Source organism: Lutra lutra, chromosome 13 (genome assembly GCF_902655055.1).
Source record: "Lutra lutra chromosome 13, mLutLut1.2, whole genome shotgun sequence".
Classification (NCBI taxonomy): domain Eukaryota; kingdom Metazoa; phylum Chordata; class Mammalia; order Carnivora; family Mustelidae; genus Lutra; species Lutra lutra.
In genome coordinates this window covers 45,754,228-45,773,702 of record NC_062290.1, presented here as the reverse complement: position 1 = coordinate 45,773,702, position 19,475 = coordinate 45,754,228, and the positions used below count along the sequence as shown (strand labels likewise).

Sequence of the window (19,475 nt, the reverse complement as noted above, 5' to 3'; positions counted from 1 at the left end):
GTTATAAGCAGAAGGGTTATTGATGAAATGTCACCATCTGTTGGTGTCATTAAAATGATATGAGTCATCAAGAGTTGCTTTTGTTTTTTTCTCAGAGAAAGGTTAGCTCAGAGTTTAGAGGGAAGTTGCTGGATTGCAGATGGCGGTTTGAGAGGGACCTGGGGGCTGGGAGGGTCAGTCCTGGAAGCGGGGAGGAGCCTCGATGAATTTGTCAGATGAGCTGGATGAGTCTTCGAATAAAACCACCCATCTGGGGCGCCTGGGTGGCTCAGTGGGTTAAGCCGCTGCCTTCGGCTCAGGTCATGATCTCAGGGTCCTGGGATCGAGGCCCGCATCGGGCTCTCTGCTCAGCAGGGAGCCTGCTTCCCTCTCTCTCTCTCTCTGCCTGCCTCTCCGTCTACTTGTGATCTCTCTCTGTCAAATAAATAAATAAAATCTTTACAAAAAAAAAAAAAAACCACCCATCTGGTATGAGATGAGGTACTTATTAGGAATGATGTAATCCGTCAACTATCCCATGATTCCTCCCCATTTCTGAGGCATCTACTGGAGCGGGGCAGGGGGTGGGGGAGAGTCATTCATTTGGGCCCAACAAGAAAGATCTTTTCTGGGAGGGAGCAGTTAAAATGTGCCTGTCTCCTAAATCCTCCTTGCCCTCATTACAGAGGGATTATTCATGCGGGCCACCTGACACCCTGGAAGGCTGGCAATCCTGGTGGGGAATGATATTCTCTACGTCTGCTGTATCTCCTGGGAGGACGTGGTGTTGTCTCGAAGGGGGAACCAGAGCTAGTATGCCCCAGCTTCCATCAGGGACGGGAGCCCTCAGGATGGAGAAAAGAAAGCAGTGGGCAGAACCATATGAATTGCTTAGCAAAGGAATCGGCTTTTGGTCTTGTTGACTTTATGGACTCCCTCCCTGTCAGTGTCATTGATTTCTCCTGTAACTTTTTCGTTATCTATTCTCTTCGGCTTACTTTGGGTTTAATTGGCTCTCTTTTCTCTAGTTTCCTAAGAAGGAAACATAGATCGTTGATTCTTTCTTCTTTTCCAATATGGTGCCTAACAAAGGGATGGGGAGAATGAGAAATATATTTAAAGAGGATCCAATGACAAAAAATACACTGTGCCAACTTCCTCATTCTGCCTTTTGACCTAATCCTCTTAATTCCCCCATATTTGTTGCTTATACACTCTCTTACCCACTGCCAAGGACATATGCCCAGAGAGAAAGAACCTGTGATTACCAACTTTTTTCAGTATGGCTTAAGGTTCCTTTTACATAGACATTTATTTAATGTTAACTCTTGGAGAGAGAGTGTAGGTGATTGTGTAAGCCACTACAAATCCTTTTGGCAGTACTAGGGCTTAAGTTAGAAATAAATATTATACTGCACTGTTTCAGGCCTCACACCCAGCCCTGCGTCTGGGTGAGTCCTTTTCTCCCATGCTCCTGGCCTGAGCCTGCCCCCTCCGCCCCCTTGGGGGGAAAGGGTGTGCTGCTCTGGGACTTCAGAAGCCTCTGACCTCAGCAGGTGGTGCGGGCTGCTAGGTCAGAAGCTCTCAATTTCACCCCGGACTCTGAGATCCCGTGCCGTTGACACCCCCCACCCAGGTTCCGTGGCTCACTCAACCCCCATACTCTTGTATCTCTGAGAATGGGACACGTGTTTGTGTAACAAGGCTTCGGCTGGAATTAAAATGGTTTGGAATTTAACAAGATGATTGTGCATGGTTAAAAACACAACCACACGACAATCCGTGAGCTTGATGATTCCAGGGCCAGGGAAGGAAGCGGAGTATTGTTACTGAATCGTTTCTATGGTTACTTGCCTTTGCCCACAAAGAGTCAATGCTGTCAATACATATAAATTTATTTTTAAAAATAAAAAGATACATTTTATAAATTTTTAATTTAAAAAAAAAAATCCTTCCCAAGGATTCCTGGAATGAATCCTATAGCTTTGTCTTCAAGGAGAAGGGAAGAGGAGGAAAAGGTGGACATTCGAGTCTTTTGGTCTATGGATGTGGTTTCCATAAAAAGTCCGTGGATCGTTGCTGTGGGCCACCCCAGCTGAATGATCCCTTCCTTTAAGGCAGAAGCTGAAGACTGTTCAGGGAGAGAAAAAGAAGTTCCTCAGTCCTCCTGGGTGCGTGTGTCTTGTCTGTCCCTGATCCAGACTGTGACAGATGGGGCTCTCGTACAAGCCTAAAAGTCACATGATGAACTGCTGGGATGACCCGAGAAAACTCCTGAGGGGGACCCGAGCGCCCTTCCCTGGATTCTGCTCTTGCTCTTGCACATTGTTGTCTTTTTTGTTCGTTTATTCTTTCATCTCTGTCTTTCCACAACAGACCACGGAGGCAGGTGAAGATGAGGACGACCAGCCTCTCAGCCTGGCCTGGCCTTCCAACCCCCGCAAGCAAGTCACGTTCCTCATTGTGTTCCCCATAGTGTTTCCCCTCTGGATAACCTTACCTGACGTCCGCAAGCCGGTGAGTAAGTCCTTGTTTAGTTGACCCCTTGGTATATAGGTATATATATGCTTGGTATATAGATATATATGGTATATAACAGTATACCTAGGTTGTTGCCTTTTGCCTTAAGAGGAAAAGGGGGGTGACACACGAACATGTGTACGTTTATATATGTCTGAAATCTCTCTGGACAGGTGCACAATAATAGTGATGGTTCAAGTTATCCAAACTATGGACAAACAAACCATCTCAAAACTTAGTGGTGCAGAAACAACAAATATTTTTTTCTGCTTACGGGTTGTGTAGCTCAGGAATTCAAATAGGGCACATTGGGGTTGGCGTGTCTCTGTTCCACAACATCTCGGGGCCTCTGCTGGGAAGACTTTGAATGGCTGTGGAATGGACTTATCTGGAAGCTTCTTCACTGAAGTTTCTAGGACCTGGACAGAGATGATTCAAAGGCTGGGTTCACCTGCGATGGTCTACAGGAGAGCCTACCTGTGGTTTCTCCATGCGAGTGGGGCTCCCTCACAGCATGTGGCCTCAAGAGAGTCAGATATCATTGATGAGAAATCAGGGCTCCAAGAATGAGCATCCCAGGGGCCCAAGGCAGAAGCTGCATGGTCTTTGATGACCTCGTCTCAAAAGTCACACACAGTCACTTCCACTAGAGTGTAGTGGTCAAAGCAATCATAAGTTTGTCTTGATTAGAGGGAAGGAGACAAAAAAAATCTACCTAGAATACATTGATGTCACAGAGGCTAGGACACCCTTGATGGAAGGAGTGTCAAAGAATTGACAACCATGTTTTAAAACTACCACAGTGATTTTCTCTAAGAAGGGGAACTGAAGGTTGGAAGCAAGAGGGGAACTCGGATTTTATTTTATTGAGTATTTGTGTACATGTGTATTAGTCATTCAATTCAAAACAATCATTTAAAGAAATGCATTCATGTAGTATAAATGCTTGCATATCTTCTCCATCCTGTATTGTTCTCATTACTCTAATCAACATTCTTTTCTACCATTAGTATGTAGCAGGCACATTGAATACAATACCGTCTTATGAGCACCAAAATACGATCTAAATGGAGATCAAATCAAAACTGGGTTCTTGGACCAGTGGTAGAGGAGCTAACGATAACAAGTAGCTGTCCTTTTTATTATGGATCTACACACATAGCTCATTCAACCAAGGTGTGTACCTACTGTCCATCAGTATGTACCATGTACTTCCAAGAAGCTATATTATGCAGCCTCAGGGAACAACTAGCATAGGTATGTGTACACACAGACACACATATACTTTATATTTCTATTCCTTACATATAGTGTTATATATTATTGGCATAAGTAGAAAGAAACTTAGGCACAAAGAAGTTAACCAACTCCTGCCTGATCACTTCCTTGGGGATGGAGCGGAGATTTACACCCAGGTCTGAGTGACCACACAGCTTGGGCTCCCCCTCCCTATTTCATGATACCAGAAGGTGGAAGTCCAAGAACATTATTTCTGAGAGCATTTACAAGAGGACACCATGGTCACATATGGCAAAATTTAGCCCAAGTCTTAAGAGCCCCGTGGTGATCCACTTTCTGTACTCGAAGAAGACAGAAGAGAAAAGAGAAATCCCGTCCCACTGGCCTGGCCTATAAATGATCCAGGCCAGTGGAGAGCCATGTCTTGTCAAGTACAGGCCAGGAAAGGAGCCCCTCGTGTAAGGACTCCCAACATTAGAGGCTTCCCAGTGAAGGGGGCATGTAACAGGTGTGGCTCACTTAAAGCAACACTTAGGTTTCTTCATTCATGACGCAGTTGCAGAAGATCTGCTCCATGCAAAGGCCAGGCTTCCTGGCAACCTCCAGCTGAAGAGCTGGAACGTGTTAAGTTTCTTCGTGGCTCACATCACGGTGACATTTTGGAGATGTGCGTGCTCACGTGTGCTCTCGCACATGCTTTCTCTCTCTCTCTCTCTCTCTCTGTCCTTCCATTGTTCTGCTGTTCAGACCAGTGTTTTTGCTTTGCTCTCCGGAGGAAAATCAGAGAGACAGACCAGCTTTCCTAAATCCCTGCGGCAGGCCTGGTGAGGCACGGCGCCAAGTAGAGGGGGCTGATGGACGGCTGAGAGGGAGTTAGCCCACAGCCACTGGGGCGGTCAGCAAAGGGGGCAGGACTGAAAGGAAGATGCCAGTGATCGAGGCCCAGGCTCTCACGTTGGCCAGGACCCCCAGGGCAAGGCCCGGCAGAGTGCGGATCGTCTCCGTGATCTGAGCTCCCAGGACAAGGATGCTGTTAGGGGAGATCAAAGCTCTGAAACAGCCGCTCCTGGACAGCACACAGGATTCCACCACACAAGTCATAACCCGGCTCACGGCAGCTCTGCTGGCTGATGCTGGAGCCCCCAGGGGTACGGAGCAAGAGGATGCAGTTTCATGATGCTCTCCTCCGTAATACCGCAGACTGTTCATCCGCTGCGCACAAGCCTCGAGAGCCAGACCCTGGGCTGGGGTAACCAATGAGGTTCTTGCACTTTGTACAGCCAGGCCAAGTGCCATCCCTGGGATGGACTGGATTTTTTTTTCCTTTTTCTACATAGCCTGTGGGCTCACCCCAGCAAAAATGCGACTCTCAGTACATTTGGTTGTTTTAAAATGTCCTCAGCCAAATATTTACTGAGTACCTATTATGTGCCAAGCATCAAGCCTGTGTCTGACAGGTGAAGGCCCAGAACTCTCAATTTCTATCTCTAAGGAGCTCTAAAGTTCAATGCTGGACCTCACTTTTCCTCCTCTGCAAAAGAGAGGGCGGGAAGATCTCTCCACTCCCTGCCGCCCATGACATCCTGTGATTAGGGAAAGCGTAAAGAGATGACCGTTACTACAGCACTGCAGATCTAAGGGGCCATACATCCCAATTTTCCCAGGATAGTCCCACTTTAATCCCAAAGCATGCTGGTTTGGCAGATGAATTATATGGCCCTCCTTTGCATATACAAAACAGAACGAATGAAACCATGCCAGTTGATACAAAAGCCAGTAAGTGGCTTTTTGATCATGCTTAGCACAGAAGAGTTTCAGGAGGTTTGATCTTGGATCGGTGATCACCTGCTGTGTAACACCCCTGCCCAAAATGTAGTGGCTTAAAAAAGGAAGCAATTTTTTTAGTCCAGAATTCTCTGAATGGATCCTTTGCTCTGGGCTCAGCTGGACAGTTCTGTTCACTGACCTGGCTGGGGGCTTGTTGGTCTAGGAATAGGTCAGCGGAAAAGGCTCATCTCTGCCCCACTTGGTCCCTGACCCTTGAGCAGGCAAGCCGGAGCTGACGTGCACGATGGTTGAGTTCCAAGGGCAGCAAGAGTGAAAGCTGCAAAACCTCTTGAGATCTAGTTCGGAATCTGCATGCTGTCGCTTCTACCATGTTCTGTTGGTCCAAGAAAGTCCTAAGACCAGCCCAGATTCAAAGGGTGGGGAAACAGAGCTTGCCTCTTGTTAAGAAGAACTGGGAAGTGCTGTGGTCATCTTGGCAGTCCACCAAGGCCTTCATGCCCTGCACCAGGCCCTCCTGAAAAAACATCAAAGGAGAAGGAAAAGAGAGGAGAAAATTATTAACTAATAAACGTAGGCTCCTCGGGAGGGCCTGGCAACTCTGTTTCCCTAGTAGTTTTTGAATTACCCGTGGAGATGAACGTTCCAAACCTTGACAGTAATTATGAGGAAAACGTGATTTTTTAGTAGCCATCCAGTTTCAGGGTAAACAGTACTCCCCCTTGTTTTTCTTTCCACTTCATTTATATGCAAATTATATGACAGTGTTTGTTGGATTACACACACTTCCGATTAATTCACTTTCATCGTTTTCTTCAAATAATGGCTTTGGTTTCAAAGCAAAAGAACTAAAATATAAACCTTAATGAGGAACATGTCTTTGATAAATATTGAAAATAATAAAGGAAATAAAGACTTCCAAAAGTTATATGCACTCCTGACTTAGGATGGGTGATCTTATAAAATAAGAATGCATCTAAATGCATCAAAATGTGACCATCTGAACGGGGGAGGTACCTAAGAAGTCAGCTCTGTTCCTGTGATTCATACCAGTCATCGATTCATCCACCAAGTATTTACTGGGTCTGCTGTGTCCTGAGCACAGTTCTAGCAAGAAGGAGGGGATTGGAACGCAGAGAGGTTTAGTGACTTGTCCAAGCTCACCCAGCAAATGAGAGGCAAAGCCAAGACCCGCAGCCCAGTCTTGGCAGCCACTTCCACCTCTCTGAACCTCAGTTTCCTTGTCTCTTAAAAACCAAAATGAAGAGAACATCATCTAATAAACAACTGCCACTATTATCTGAGCACTTACTATGTGCCAGCCACTTTGGTAGACACTTCATAGACCTGAAATCCTCAGAACAACTAGATATTGTTATTCCCCCCATTTGGCAGATGAAAAAGCTGAGGCTTAGAAGGTGAAATGATTTGTCTCAAGTCACATGTCTGGTAATCGGTGAGCAGAGATTTCAGTACTGGTCATATTCATCCAGAGAACACACTTTTAATCTTTCACAGGATTGTCTGGGGGACTGTTGTTAGATATGTATGTCCCCAAACCTTGCACAGAATAGATGCTCAGTGAATATTTGTCAAATTTAAGTCAGTAAGGATATGGCCAATTTGTGCAACCAGCTAATGTCCAGAAACATTTTTCCAGCCAAGAAAGTATCACACTGATGTACTAAAAGCTTCTAATGAGAACATTAGCTGTCTATTATACACATAAACCATTATACTGGGAACAAAATGGTGGGCACATGGACACAATTTGCTTTTTTGCTAATTAGGATGAGGTTCATCCCAGCAGATGTTAGGATGAGCCACCATGACTAACCAGAAATTGACATGTCAGACCTTGGCTTCAAGGGCTGTTTTCTTCCTTCCAGTGAGACTGGGAACTGGATAATTGCACAAGTGCGACTGGGGAGCGATGTCTGGGATAAGAGACCATAGCATCCAAATAAGGGGAGTCGTTCAGAAAAAATGAAAGGAAAAGGAATTACCTGGGCTGTGAGGTTGGAAAGATAAGGTAGTTGGACAGCTGGGAAACATTTAACTGAACCGCCGATGCCTAAAGGGTTGATGCTTCCCAATCAGGGACAATACGGGAGGTTGGGTGAGGCAGATGGCCGTTCAGCTGGAATGCTAGCCTCTATCTCCCCAATGCTCCTTGTATTTTCTGACATTCAGAGCATAGGCTAGTGTTACAATGATCATTATCATCATGTCTATAGTTGGGCATATTCTGAGCATTATTGGTCCTGTTTTTCTCTAAGAGCAAATCAGTATGACCTAAATATCAGGTATATATGCCAGATGGTCATAGAGACCTAGGTTTGAATTTCAGGTCTAGTTCAAGATTTGAATACAGAGAAGGTATCTGGCCTTTACCTACCCCTAGTTTATGGTGAAGACCTGGAAACTCACCAATAAAAACTATCTTTAATTTCTTGTCACTGAGCCCCTGATACAATACTAGGTATATATAGATGTCCATTAATTACTAATTGGCCTCTTGATCAAGAATCACAAGCATCCTTGAAAGAGGTTTTCATTAGCATGTTGATGTGAACTTAGTTCCTTTATATCCTTAGCCTGTTTCCATAGTTTCTACCTTCTGCCTAGGAATGTTCTATGGTGCAGGGATGATGTTTTTCAGGTGAGAAATAGGTTCAAATAATTTGATTCTGACTTGTCCCATTACTCAATGTACAGATGTACAAAGGCATACTAAAGAAAAAAATAATTATATAGTTAATAAATGATCAAAGCTGTAAAATGAGCAATGTATGAAATGAAGACTCTCCCAAGATCTCCAGTACATTCATCATACTGGAAAGTATGAAGACAGTACTCCGTTCCCTCAAAGGATGCTCAGAATCAAGTTCACAGCCTGGTGATTGCTCCAGTCTCATGTGGCCCCATGTCCCAAGAAAGGCTTTTCCTTCCCTGTGACAGAGCCTGGCCACAGGAGATGAAATTCTCATCCCACTTAGGATCCTGAAACCGTGACCAGAGGAAAAGAATGGGGACTCCAATCAGCTAAACGCTATGTCTGGGGAAACTTGCCTTCTTTGCTCTGACAATTTAAGGCTTGGAAAATCTGGTCTCCAAAATCCAGCTGAATCATCAACTTTAAAGGAATTTGTCCTCAGAAGTGAATGTCTCAGTGTCCACTTTGAAAACTTGATGATCTTTTCTTTTTCCATAACTCGCTAAAGTGCTGGGGCCTGTCTTTAGCCACGATATTTTCCTCCTTCTCACTGTGGCCTGATGTCTCCCCCAATTTAATCAGGCCCATGGGTCTTGCAAACACTGCTGCTAACGAAAAGCACCCCCCCCCAAAAAAGCAGCACTCATTAAGCAAAAGAAATGGTTAGTGTGAAATTTAACAGAACAATATGAGCGATAATTTTAAAAAGTACTGAAAACTCAAAATTACTAAAAAGAACATACGCCTGGTTTGCAGCAATAGAAACTGTGTTTGTTATTATCTTAAATATTCAAAACATTGCTAGGTACAAGTTTATCTTTTCCTCTAATGAATCTCTCAAAAGCTATGACAAAAAGCGTTCTGTATGACTGCCCAAGGTCAGCTCTTGAGACAACTGAGATAGCTTTCATCCAAATCAACTTCAGAATTCACTTCTCGGGACAAAATTGGATGGCATTATCAAAGCAAAAAAAAAAAATGAGATTGTTTCTTGTAGTGGAAAGCTTTGAAATAAAAAGTGTTTGGCAGTAACAGGTGAGAAGCTGAGGGCATTCTGCTATCTGAGCCTGTTTTAAAGGGCCCCAATTTTGCAGAAAAAGCTCTCAACAAAACACCAATACAACCCCTGCAAGCCTGTTCTCTTTGTAGTGTGATCAGGTAAGAAACACTGCATTTTGAGTGTCTGCTTTTGGCTAACATTTGAAAGAAACTAAAAGTGTTCACACTGAGCTCTGGGTCATGTATAGAATTGGTGAATCTTCGTATTGTACACCTGAAACTAATATAACACATGTTCATTATCATTGGATTTTTAAAATAAAAATAAAAGTGCTCATACTGTAAGCCCGAGATGGCACAAAGGCCAGCACTCAAAGCAGAAATGGACATTATGAGGTCAGGGCTGGAGAATAGGAGAGAAAACCATCCCAAGATCATCTACTCTACCACCTCTGTGGAGAGCAGTGCTCCAGGCCTCTGTCTACTCTAACTCTACAAGAGTGGTTCAAATGTCCTGGAGGGTGGCTATGTCCTCAGGAATCTATCAAAACTATGGTGATGGCTTCTTTGTGGCTTCTCCCAGTAAGTTGCAAGACAGTAAGATGAACCTCTTTGGGGACTTATTGGTCCTTCTTGTTAAAAGCAATTAATCACCTAGGCTTTCTGGGCAGTGGACTGCTAGGATACATGGGGTAAAGAACAGAAACCAATTCTGATGAACTCAAGAGGAAAGGAAAAGGAGATGGAGGAAGGCTATGGGGTGGTCAAGAGATTGAGGCCAAGGCTGAGAGACCAGGCCTTGGGAAGGACAGGGATGGGGGACATCTGAGAAGCCAGCAGCAGGAACAAACACTGTCTTCAAGAGACTTCCATCCCAGGAACTAACTTGGTGATGATTTGGCTCCAGCCAACATTCCCAAGAGAGAATCTTCCTGGCCCAGCTTGACCAAGGGTAGGCAGGGCCTTTTGAGTGCTGAGCCTACAAAGATGGAAGGCAGCGGTGGGATGGGGAGTAATGTCTCTGGTGGGTTTAGCTTTGGTCTCTCAGGTCCACCTCATGGATGGCACTGACGCTCCCACCTCTTCCTGGCTCTCTTTCAGTCATCAAGAAAGTTTTTTCCCATCACATTCTTTGGCTCCATCACCTGGATCGCTGTGTTCTCTTACTTGATGGTCTGGTGGGCACACCAGGTAAGACCTTGAGAAAAGCGTGCATCTGCCTGGTTCTGCTCATGGTTGCCAAAGGTTTTGTCAATGTGTTGCTTCAGGAAAGTGTCAGAATAGTATTGTGTCTGATAAGACAAGGTACCTATTCCAGGACTAGACGATTTTACTCCCACTGAACTTTCCCCATACCTCCTGGCCTTTTCTCGTAGTGGGGAGTCAGATCAGCATAATCCTGGACATCCGTGTGGAGGAGGTCACCCTAGCTCTTCTTGCCCTCTACATCCTGAATCTAGGCCTACCTGGATCTGGGAGGAATGTCGAGGTTTTGCCTGACTCCATGGCACTTATTTCCTCTTGGGCAGCCACTCATGTCACGCTTTCACCAGCCTTTCAGACTGGCTCTAGGACAGACCTAGAGACAAAATAGTCTCTTCCTTGAACCACAGTTTGCTATAATGGTGATGTATTTTGCTTTTACCACTTTGAACTCAGTGCCAGTCCTAGTGGCCATCACAGGAATAAACTGTCAGGAATTGTTTGTTGTAATGCATGGATGAAAGAATGAAGCACAAACATTTCACATTCCCAGAGATAATAGTGGTAACCATTATTGATTGAATAGATACCACATGCTGGATAATTCACATCACTTGTCTTCATGATCTTGACATTCTCCCTGTACAGAGGCACAAATCCCACAAAGGAGCCGCTATTATTATCCATACTTACAGATAAAGGAGTTAGGCTTAGAGCTAATAATAAATTTGCTCAGGATCATGTTAGGTTTAAATAACAGAACTGAGGTTGTAACCCAGGGCTCTGAAACTCCAGAACCCATGTCTTTCTCCTCCATTATAAACTACACAAATTTCAAACTTCCCACTTGTATTCTTTGTTTGATGTAGTCCTAAATATAGTCCTTTGATATAGTCCTAAAATATACATCCTATACATCTGAAAAAGCACTTCCATGTAGGAGACAGACAGACAGATAGATAGATAGATAGATAGATAATTTTTTAAACCCTCTTAAATCTCAATAATAGAAAGGCAAGGGGCACCAGACTGGCTCAGTGGGAACATATGACTCTTTATCTCAAGGTCATGAGTTCAAGCTCCATGTTGGGTGCGGAGCCTACTCAAAAAAATAATCATAAAAAGACCAAGCATCTATGGGCATCCTAATGTTTAAGATGGACAAAAGATTTGAATAGATATTTCACCAATGATATGCAAATGGATAGTAAGCACAAGAAAAGGTGCTCAACATCATTATTCACTAGAGAAATGCAAGTCAGTGCCACAATGAGGTACACTTTGCTCTCACTTAGGATGGCTATAATCAAAAAGACAGACAATAAATAACAAGTGTTGGAGAGGATGTATAGAAACTGGCACCTTTATATATTGACAGTAAGAGTGTGTAATAATGCAGCCACTTCAGAAAACAGTTTGACAGTCCACAAAATGTTAAGCATAGTTACCATAGGACCCAGGAATTCAACTACCTATATACCCAGGAGAGATGAAAACATCCACGCAAAAATGTATACACACAGCAGCATTATTCATAATTGCCAAAGAAGTGGGCACAACCCAAATGTCCATCAACTGATGAACAGAAACACAGAATGTGGTCTATTCGTGCAATAGAATACTATGCCATAATCAAAAGGACCGAAGTATTGGTACCTGGTACCTGTGAATGAACCCTTAAAATATTATGCTAAATGAAAAAGCCAGTCACAAAAGATCACATGTTGGAATGAGTCCATTGACATAAAATGTGAAAAATAGGCATATCTACAGAGACAGAAAGATAATGGTTGCCTAGGGTTGGGAAGGCTGGAGAGAAAGGGGAATGACCACTAATGGGTACAGGGTTTTTTTCCCTGGGATGATGAAAAAAGTTCTAAATTTAAATTATGATGGGGCGCCTGGGTGGCTCAGTGGGTTAAGCCGCTGCCTTCGGCTCAGGTCATGATCCCGGGTCCTGGGTTCGAGCCCCACATCGGGCTTTCTGCTCAGCAGGGAGCCTGCTTCCTCCTCTCTCTCTGCCTGCCTCTCTGCTTACTTGTGATTTCTCTCTGTCAAATAAATAAATAAATAAAATCTTTAAAAAAAAATAAAATAAAATAAAAAAATAAATTTAAATTATGGTGATAGCTCTAGAAGTCTATAAATATGCTAAAATATTCAATTATATATACAATTTAAGTAAGTGAGTTTTATGGTATGTGAGTTGTATCTCAAGAGAGAGTATTGTTTCAGAATAAACATAAATGCACTAAATGTGATGATACTGCACTTAAAACACTGCTTGGTGACGGGCATATAGTGTACACTTAATAAATGTTAGTTAATATTATTCTAGGACCTCAAAAAAAAAAAAAAAAACCATAAACATAAGGGGCACCTGGGCAGCTCAATTGGCTAAGCATCCAACTCTTGATTTCAGCTCAGGTCACAGTCTTGGGGTTGTGAGATGGAGCCCCGTGTCAGGCTCCACACTGGGTGTGGAGTCTGCTTGAGATTCTCTCTCCCTCTGCTCTTCCCCTGCCCCCTTCCCCGCCCACTCGCCTGCACAGGCTCTCTCTCTCTCTCTAAAGAAATAAAATAAAATAAAGTAAACATGAGATACTACTTCACAACCACTAGGATGCCTCTGCTCAAAAACCTAGACATGTTGATGAGGATGTGGAGAAACAGGACACAGGACTGAACACATTTACCAAGACTACGGAACTATACACTTTTTTAAAGGATGAGTTTTACTGGATGTAAAATTAGACTTTGCTGTATGTGAATTACACCTTAATTTTTTTTTTAAAGAAAAAGAACATATAACATCATTGGGGAAAAACCACCAGAAATGTCAATTAGTATATCCAGTATTATTCCTACAAGACTCTTCATCTTACCCCTATCCTAGTTATTCTATGATGTTTAACTTCAGATTATTCTACCTGGATATTTCTAAAAACTGTGATCCCGGGAAGAAGTTCCACTTGCCCCAAAGTCACGATTTCCCACATTCATTGACAGTCATTTGCCACCAATATTGGCCAGAAATCATACCTCAGAAGAGGAGCGGCTTCTCAGCCACCAGATTGCCAGGCTAGAAGGACAGTTTGCCATTTATAACATGTAATGGTTTTTCTTAATAACTATTTGTATTCCTTCATGTACTGATAAAGAAATGTGGTGGGTTTTTTTCTCACTTGTTTTCTAGATCTCTCTCTCTTTAGCCATTCTAGAAAACATCAATCTAGAGACTTCCATCTTTTTTTGTCCTTTTTAAAGATTATCTTAATTCCACACTCTGGCTTCTTTTTCATTCTCTTATAGAAAAATACAAACACAATGGTTAGAGCAATAATAATTACCAAAAGGCCCAGGAATATAAAGTATGTAAAGAGAAACCTTGCTTTCTAGTAATGAATGAGAGGCTTCCCTTTCTTCTCTCCTATAGAAATGCTCTTCTCTTTTAAGACTTCCAGACAGCTGATCAAAATAGCAGGTCCTGTTCTAAGAAGTCTAGCTCTAATTCTGTTGCTTGTACTTTTGAGCTATAAAAGCCAGAAAGATAACAGATGCACCATTTAGTGCTCAACTGTTTTGTTTTCCTCAGTCTTACCAGCAATAAATGCTCTTTAATATCATTATTTAGCTACTGTTTGGCTAAAAATAAATGCCCTTTACATAAGCTGCTTCATGCATTTTTTCCCTTAGTTTTTGTTACCTTTTATTGTTTTTGCATCAAGAAATTAATAAATTTCTTTTTTTTAAAGATTTTATTTATTTATTTGACAGAGAGAAACGCAGCGAGAGGGGGAACACAAGCAAGGAGAATGGGAGAGGGAGAAGCAGGCTTCCCTCTGATCAGCGAGTCCGACGCAGGGCTTGATCCCAGGACCCTGAGATCATGACCTGAGCTGAAGGCAGACGCTTAATGACTGAACCACCCAAGAGCCCCAAGAAATTAATAAATTTCTTGTGTGATGAGAACATATAGTTAAAACCCATGGGAGAACTTAATTCTGGGAGTCAGATACAACCTTGTGTCTCATTTCGACAATATGACATTTTTACAGTTCCTCCTTAAACCAAGACAAGGAAACACATCCTGCAATACTCCGAGATGCACTGGATTTGGGTTCTGAGTAGCCCCGCCCCCATCTACTTCCACTAGAAAACAAAGGAATTCCGCCCCTCCCCCCCAAGAGACTGCTGATGTCCTTTCTAGCTCTAACTTAGCTGATGCCACTGATTCGATTAGCCCTGTCTCATCCCTGTGCCTGTCATCTTGCCTCTAACTCACCAAAAGCCAAATGCAGTGTGAAACGTTCTTAAAATGAGCTTAGGAGACTAGCTCTCCATCAACGAAAGTGTTTCTAGGAGCCGCACAGATTCATCAGGAGTTGGATGGGCAATAAAAAGCCTTCATTATCCTGGGGATTTCCCACATCAGAGGCTGACATCTATTAACCAGCTTCGGTCTCTGAACCGAAGTACCTGCCAGAGCCCAGTACCTGCCATCTGATAAGTCAGAAAGAGAAAGAAGTAGGGTCTGAGTTAGCATAGCTGATATTTATTGACTATTTCTACCTGACGCTATGCTGTTTGCTCTGTCTCATCATCACAACAGCTCTGAGGGTAGATGTTATTATCCCCATTCTACAAAAGAGGGAAACTGAGGCTCGGGGAAGTTGGCTTCCAGGTACTGGGAGCGGCAGGCGACACTGACACCCAGGTCTCCTTGTATCCACGCCATCCCTGTTAACCACCAAACCACCCCTCTTCAGTCTCTGCTTTTCTTCTGTCTGTAGAGCCATTCGAACTCTAAATATAAGTGTTATTTAAATAGTCACTGCTTCAGAACTCCCTCGAGGAATCAGCCTATTTATTGGGGATGACAGTCATTCAGTCAGCATTTTCAGAGTCTCTGAAAGTGTTTCATTCCACATCAGACCCAAAAAATAGGTCATCAAGAAGAGGTCTGCTCGAAGAGGGCACTCCTGTGCAGAACTCTTACTTAATTTTCTTAGGAGAATTGGTGGAAAATATGCCAGTAAAATCACCTAAGTGTGCAGATTGACTGATTTATTCAGCAAATAGGTATTGAGAGTGTACTAAGTACCAGTCAATATTCTGTGAATTAGGGAGACCATAGTGATCAAAGCAGTGATTCTCTTCACATGGATTTCCTTTATTTTTTTTTTTTTTAAGATTTTACTTATTTGAGAGAGAGAAAAGGAGAGAGCGGGACTGGGAGAGGAGCAGAGACAGAGCGAGAAGCAGGCTCCCCGCTGAGCAGGTCTGGATCTCAGGACCCCAGGATCATGACCTGAGCCAAAGGCACTCACTTAACGGACTGAGCCACCCAGGTGCCCCCATGGACTTCCTTTCTGATGGAGAACTGTCACTCTTTGCTCCATGAGGACAGGATAAACTAGTTGCTAGACAGCCTCTAGAGCCAACCTGACCATCAAAACAAAATTAGCTCCCAACTCTGTTTTTAAGTTAATGGAAATGAAGCTATTACTAATAAGTCACAGAAGGTATTTAAAAATGAGTTACATTCAATTCCCTAAAAACCCTTATTCTTACATGCTACTCTGGCCCTCTGAATATTTTTCCAAAAATGACAAATGTCATCAAGTAGGCTATTGAAAACATTAGTTTTAAAGTTTTCAGAACTGCAGTTTGCCGACTCCAGAAAACACATAAAGCTTTTTAAAGTCCCAAGAAGACTCTTAAAAAAGTTGCTCAAGAGAATGGAGAAGCAAAAGAATCAAATCAAATCGAATCGAATCGAACAGAATAGAATAGAATAGAGGGCACCTCCAGCTAAGGCTAGACCAGCTGTCCAAAATAGACCTCCTCAGTGTTAAAAGGCAAAGACTAGGGCACCTGGGTGGCTCAGTTGGTTAAGCGACTGAGTCCTGCATCGGGCTCCCTGTTCAGCAGGGAGTCTGCTTCTCCCTCTAATTCTCCCCCATCTCATGCTCTCTCTCTCTCTCTCTCACTCTCAAATAAATAAATCTTTAAAAAAAAAAAAAAGGCAAAGACCAAAATAAAACATAATAAATGTCCCCTGTTGCTTTTCAGTAATGCTATACTATTTGTAAAGGGCTTTTCCACAAATCATCTTTTTAGTTCTCCCAACCAATGTAAGATAGATATTATCATCCCCACTTTAAGTATAAGAAAGCAAGGATCAAAGACATTACACAATTGGTTAACTTAACAGTAGGTCAAGTTCTTAATAAATGCCAAAGCCAGACCTTGGACTTGTGATTCCCTAACTGCTGGTTTCTCCACAGTTGCCTGGCTGATTTATAGTCCTGTATTACCAAGCCCCAAAATACCCCAAATCAAGTTTCCTATGGAAACAGTAGTCTGAAAGTGTTGGAGAGTGGGTTACAGACACTAGGAGATGGCAAAAGAAAATGGGAACACTGGGTGTCCATCCTTAACCTTCAGTTGTTAATCCAAAGGCAAATCTGAGTCAGGATTTGGTACCATTGTCAGGCACTGGCCCCTGGAGCCAATGGCCAGTTGAGTTTTAGAACTCCCTTCTTCTGCCTCCCTTGCTCAGTGCTCACAGACATCACATAGAGCCTGCATTCAAGCGCCCTATAGCTCTTTCCTGAGATTATCTGTTTAATCCTCCTGTGAACATTCCTGATCTCCTGGGTCTGAATATGGTTAACGAATGAACTCCTCTACGGTGCTGATACATTTACTCTTCTTTATCATCTCAGGCCCCCCGCATAGTGGAGGGATTATTTTAAAGGGAGTTGTGGGGCGCCTGGGTGGTATAGTCAGTTAAGCATCTGACTCTTGGTTTCGGCTCAGGTCATGATCTCAGGGTCGTGAGATAGAGCCCCATGTCGGGGTCCATGCTCAGTGGGGAGTCTGCTTGAGATTCTCTCTCCCTCTCCCTGCCCTTCCCCCTTACGCATGCTGCTCTTGCTTTTTCTCTTCCTCTCTCTCAAGTAAATAAATAAAGCTTTCTTATAAAGAAAGGGGGTTGCATGGAAATGTTTGTGAGTTTGTTGGTTTTGTGACTTCAAACACTCATGTGTGTCCCTGTCATTACTTTCAGGTTGGAGAGACCATTGGCATTAGTGAAGAGATTATGGGTCTGACCATCTTAGCAGCTGGGACCTCCATCCCTGATCTTATCACCAGTGTCATAGTGGCCCGGAAGGGACTTGGAGACATGGCTGTGTCCAGCTCTGTTGGAAGCAACATTTTTGACATCACTGTGGGGTGAGTAGAGACAGCTCCATGAAAGTGGACACACCAGCTTTGTCTTCTGGCGTTGTCTGGCTTTGTCTTCTGGCGTTGTCTGGCTTTGTCTTCTGAGAGGCTGTGAAGACACAACCAGGATCTCTGAGCCCAAAATTAACCAATACCAATAAAAAGTAAACACTGGGAGTACTGTTCACTTACTCCATTTTTCATTTTCAGAGAACTTAATGAAGAATAAGCTATCCCTATGTAGGCAAAAACACATGCCTGCAAATGGAGTGGATATTGTAGGAAATACTTTAGGAATTTTGCTTATATAATGGCATGGGTTACAAGTTAAGAATATTCAGTATTCGGGTATGATGGAGATGCTGTGCAGTTTTCCTGTATTTTTTTCTATATTCTAATTCTAATTAAGTCCCCACCAGCCTCGGATGAGATTTTGGTTTTTTCTTTTTTTTTTTTTTAAGATTTTATTTATTTAATAAATAAATTTATTTATTTACTTATTTATTTATTTACTCATCAGAGAGAGAGAGCATGTGCGCACAAGCAGGCAGAGTGGCAGGCAGAGGCAGAAAGAGAAGCAGGCTTCCTGCCGAGCAAGGAGCCTGAATCAGGACTCGATCCCAGGACCCTGGAATCATGACCTGGGCCAAAGGCAGCGGCTTAACTGACTAAGCCACCCAGGCATCCCGAGATTTTGGATCATAAAACAAATTGGAACAAGCATAGGCCCAGCAAAAATATTCTATCGCCTTTGGAAAAGGCTGGCAGTTTTGGCATTGTTATTTATGTATGCTGGTAAAGATATTCTAAGTTTCTCAGGGACGCCTGGGTTCCTCAGTCAGTGAAGCACCTGCTTCAGGTCATCATCCCAAGGTCCTGGGATCGAGTCCCACAGCCAGCTTCTCCCTCTGCCTGCCTCTCCCCCTGCTTGTGCTCTCTCTCTCTGACAAATAAAAAAAAAATCTTAAAAATAAAAAATAAAACAAGATATTCTAGGTTTTTTGAAAGTCAAAAGATGAGATCTATTCTTACAGCTAAGCAATCTGGAGTTCTCAATACGAATCATCTCTAAAGTGGGTCAGACTGGGACACTCTTGTTTCTGTCATTTCATTTAACGTGTATGAAGTAAAAGGAGTCTGATAAGTAATGCTGAATGAGAACCCCTGAGAAAGGAAGACATGGGATGTGATCCTTATGTTCCCGGAACTGAGCCCCTGAGACTTGAATTTAGAAACTCTGGATCTACTTTCGCATTGAACATCTTGCAGATTATTCTCTTATACCTTTGTGTTGGCTGGGTTTTCTCAGTGTCTGCTTTGTGAACTCTATGTACATTTTTATTCCTTGAAGCCACACAATGATCCTATGACATATGTATTATGTTCCCCACTTTTCAGATAAGGAAACTGAAGGGCACAGAGTTCACAAAACCAGTAAGTGAGACAGCTGGGATTTGGGCAGAGTCTGTGCCTTCCACCGTGACACTCTGCATAAAACACTGCCCTGAGCTCCCACCATCTTAACCACCTTTGGATCCCAAAGGATTCCTCTCCTGCCATATCTCCTTCCTTCACAGGCCCCTCTCACTCAAGATTCCTTCCCACATGTCTGTCTGGAAAACTCCAACTTAACCTACCAATGTCAAATCCCAGCTTCCCGGATGCCCTTGGGCCTGACGTTCCTGGGAACTCTCTGCAGATCATGCTCTTAACACAGTCATGTTTATCAGTCTGCAACGGCTCCCCATAGCCTCAAGCAATCCCTAATGCACTGTGGTGACTTCACAAATGTTTGCAGACT

The 19,475-nt window shown here is 43.2% G+C and overlaps 1 protein-coding gene across 2 annotated transcripts in view; it reads left to right on the top strand.

Moving 5' to 3' along the window:
- SLC24A2 (solute carrier family 24 member 2) overlaps positions 1–19,475 on the top strand; it is a 248,857-nt gene that overhangs the window by 219,031 nt on the left and 10,351 nt on the right. For both annotated transcript variants that reach the window (XM_047700922.1, XM_047700921.1), the window contains 3 exons: positions 2,356–2,496; positions 10,340–10,429; positions 17,517–17,683. In XM_047700922.1, coding sequence (XP_047556878.1) covers positions 2,356–2,496; positions 10,340–10,429; positions 17,517–17,683 — 398 coding nt within the window. The remainder of the gene's footprint in view (positions 1–2,355; positions 2,497–10,339; positions 10,430–17,516; positions 17,684–19,475) is intronic.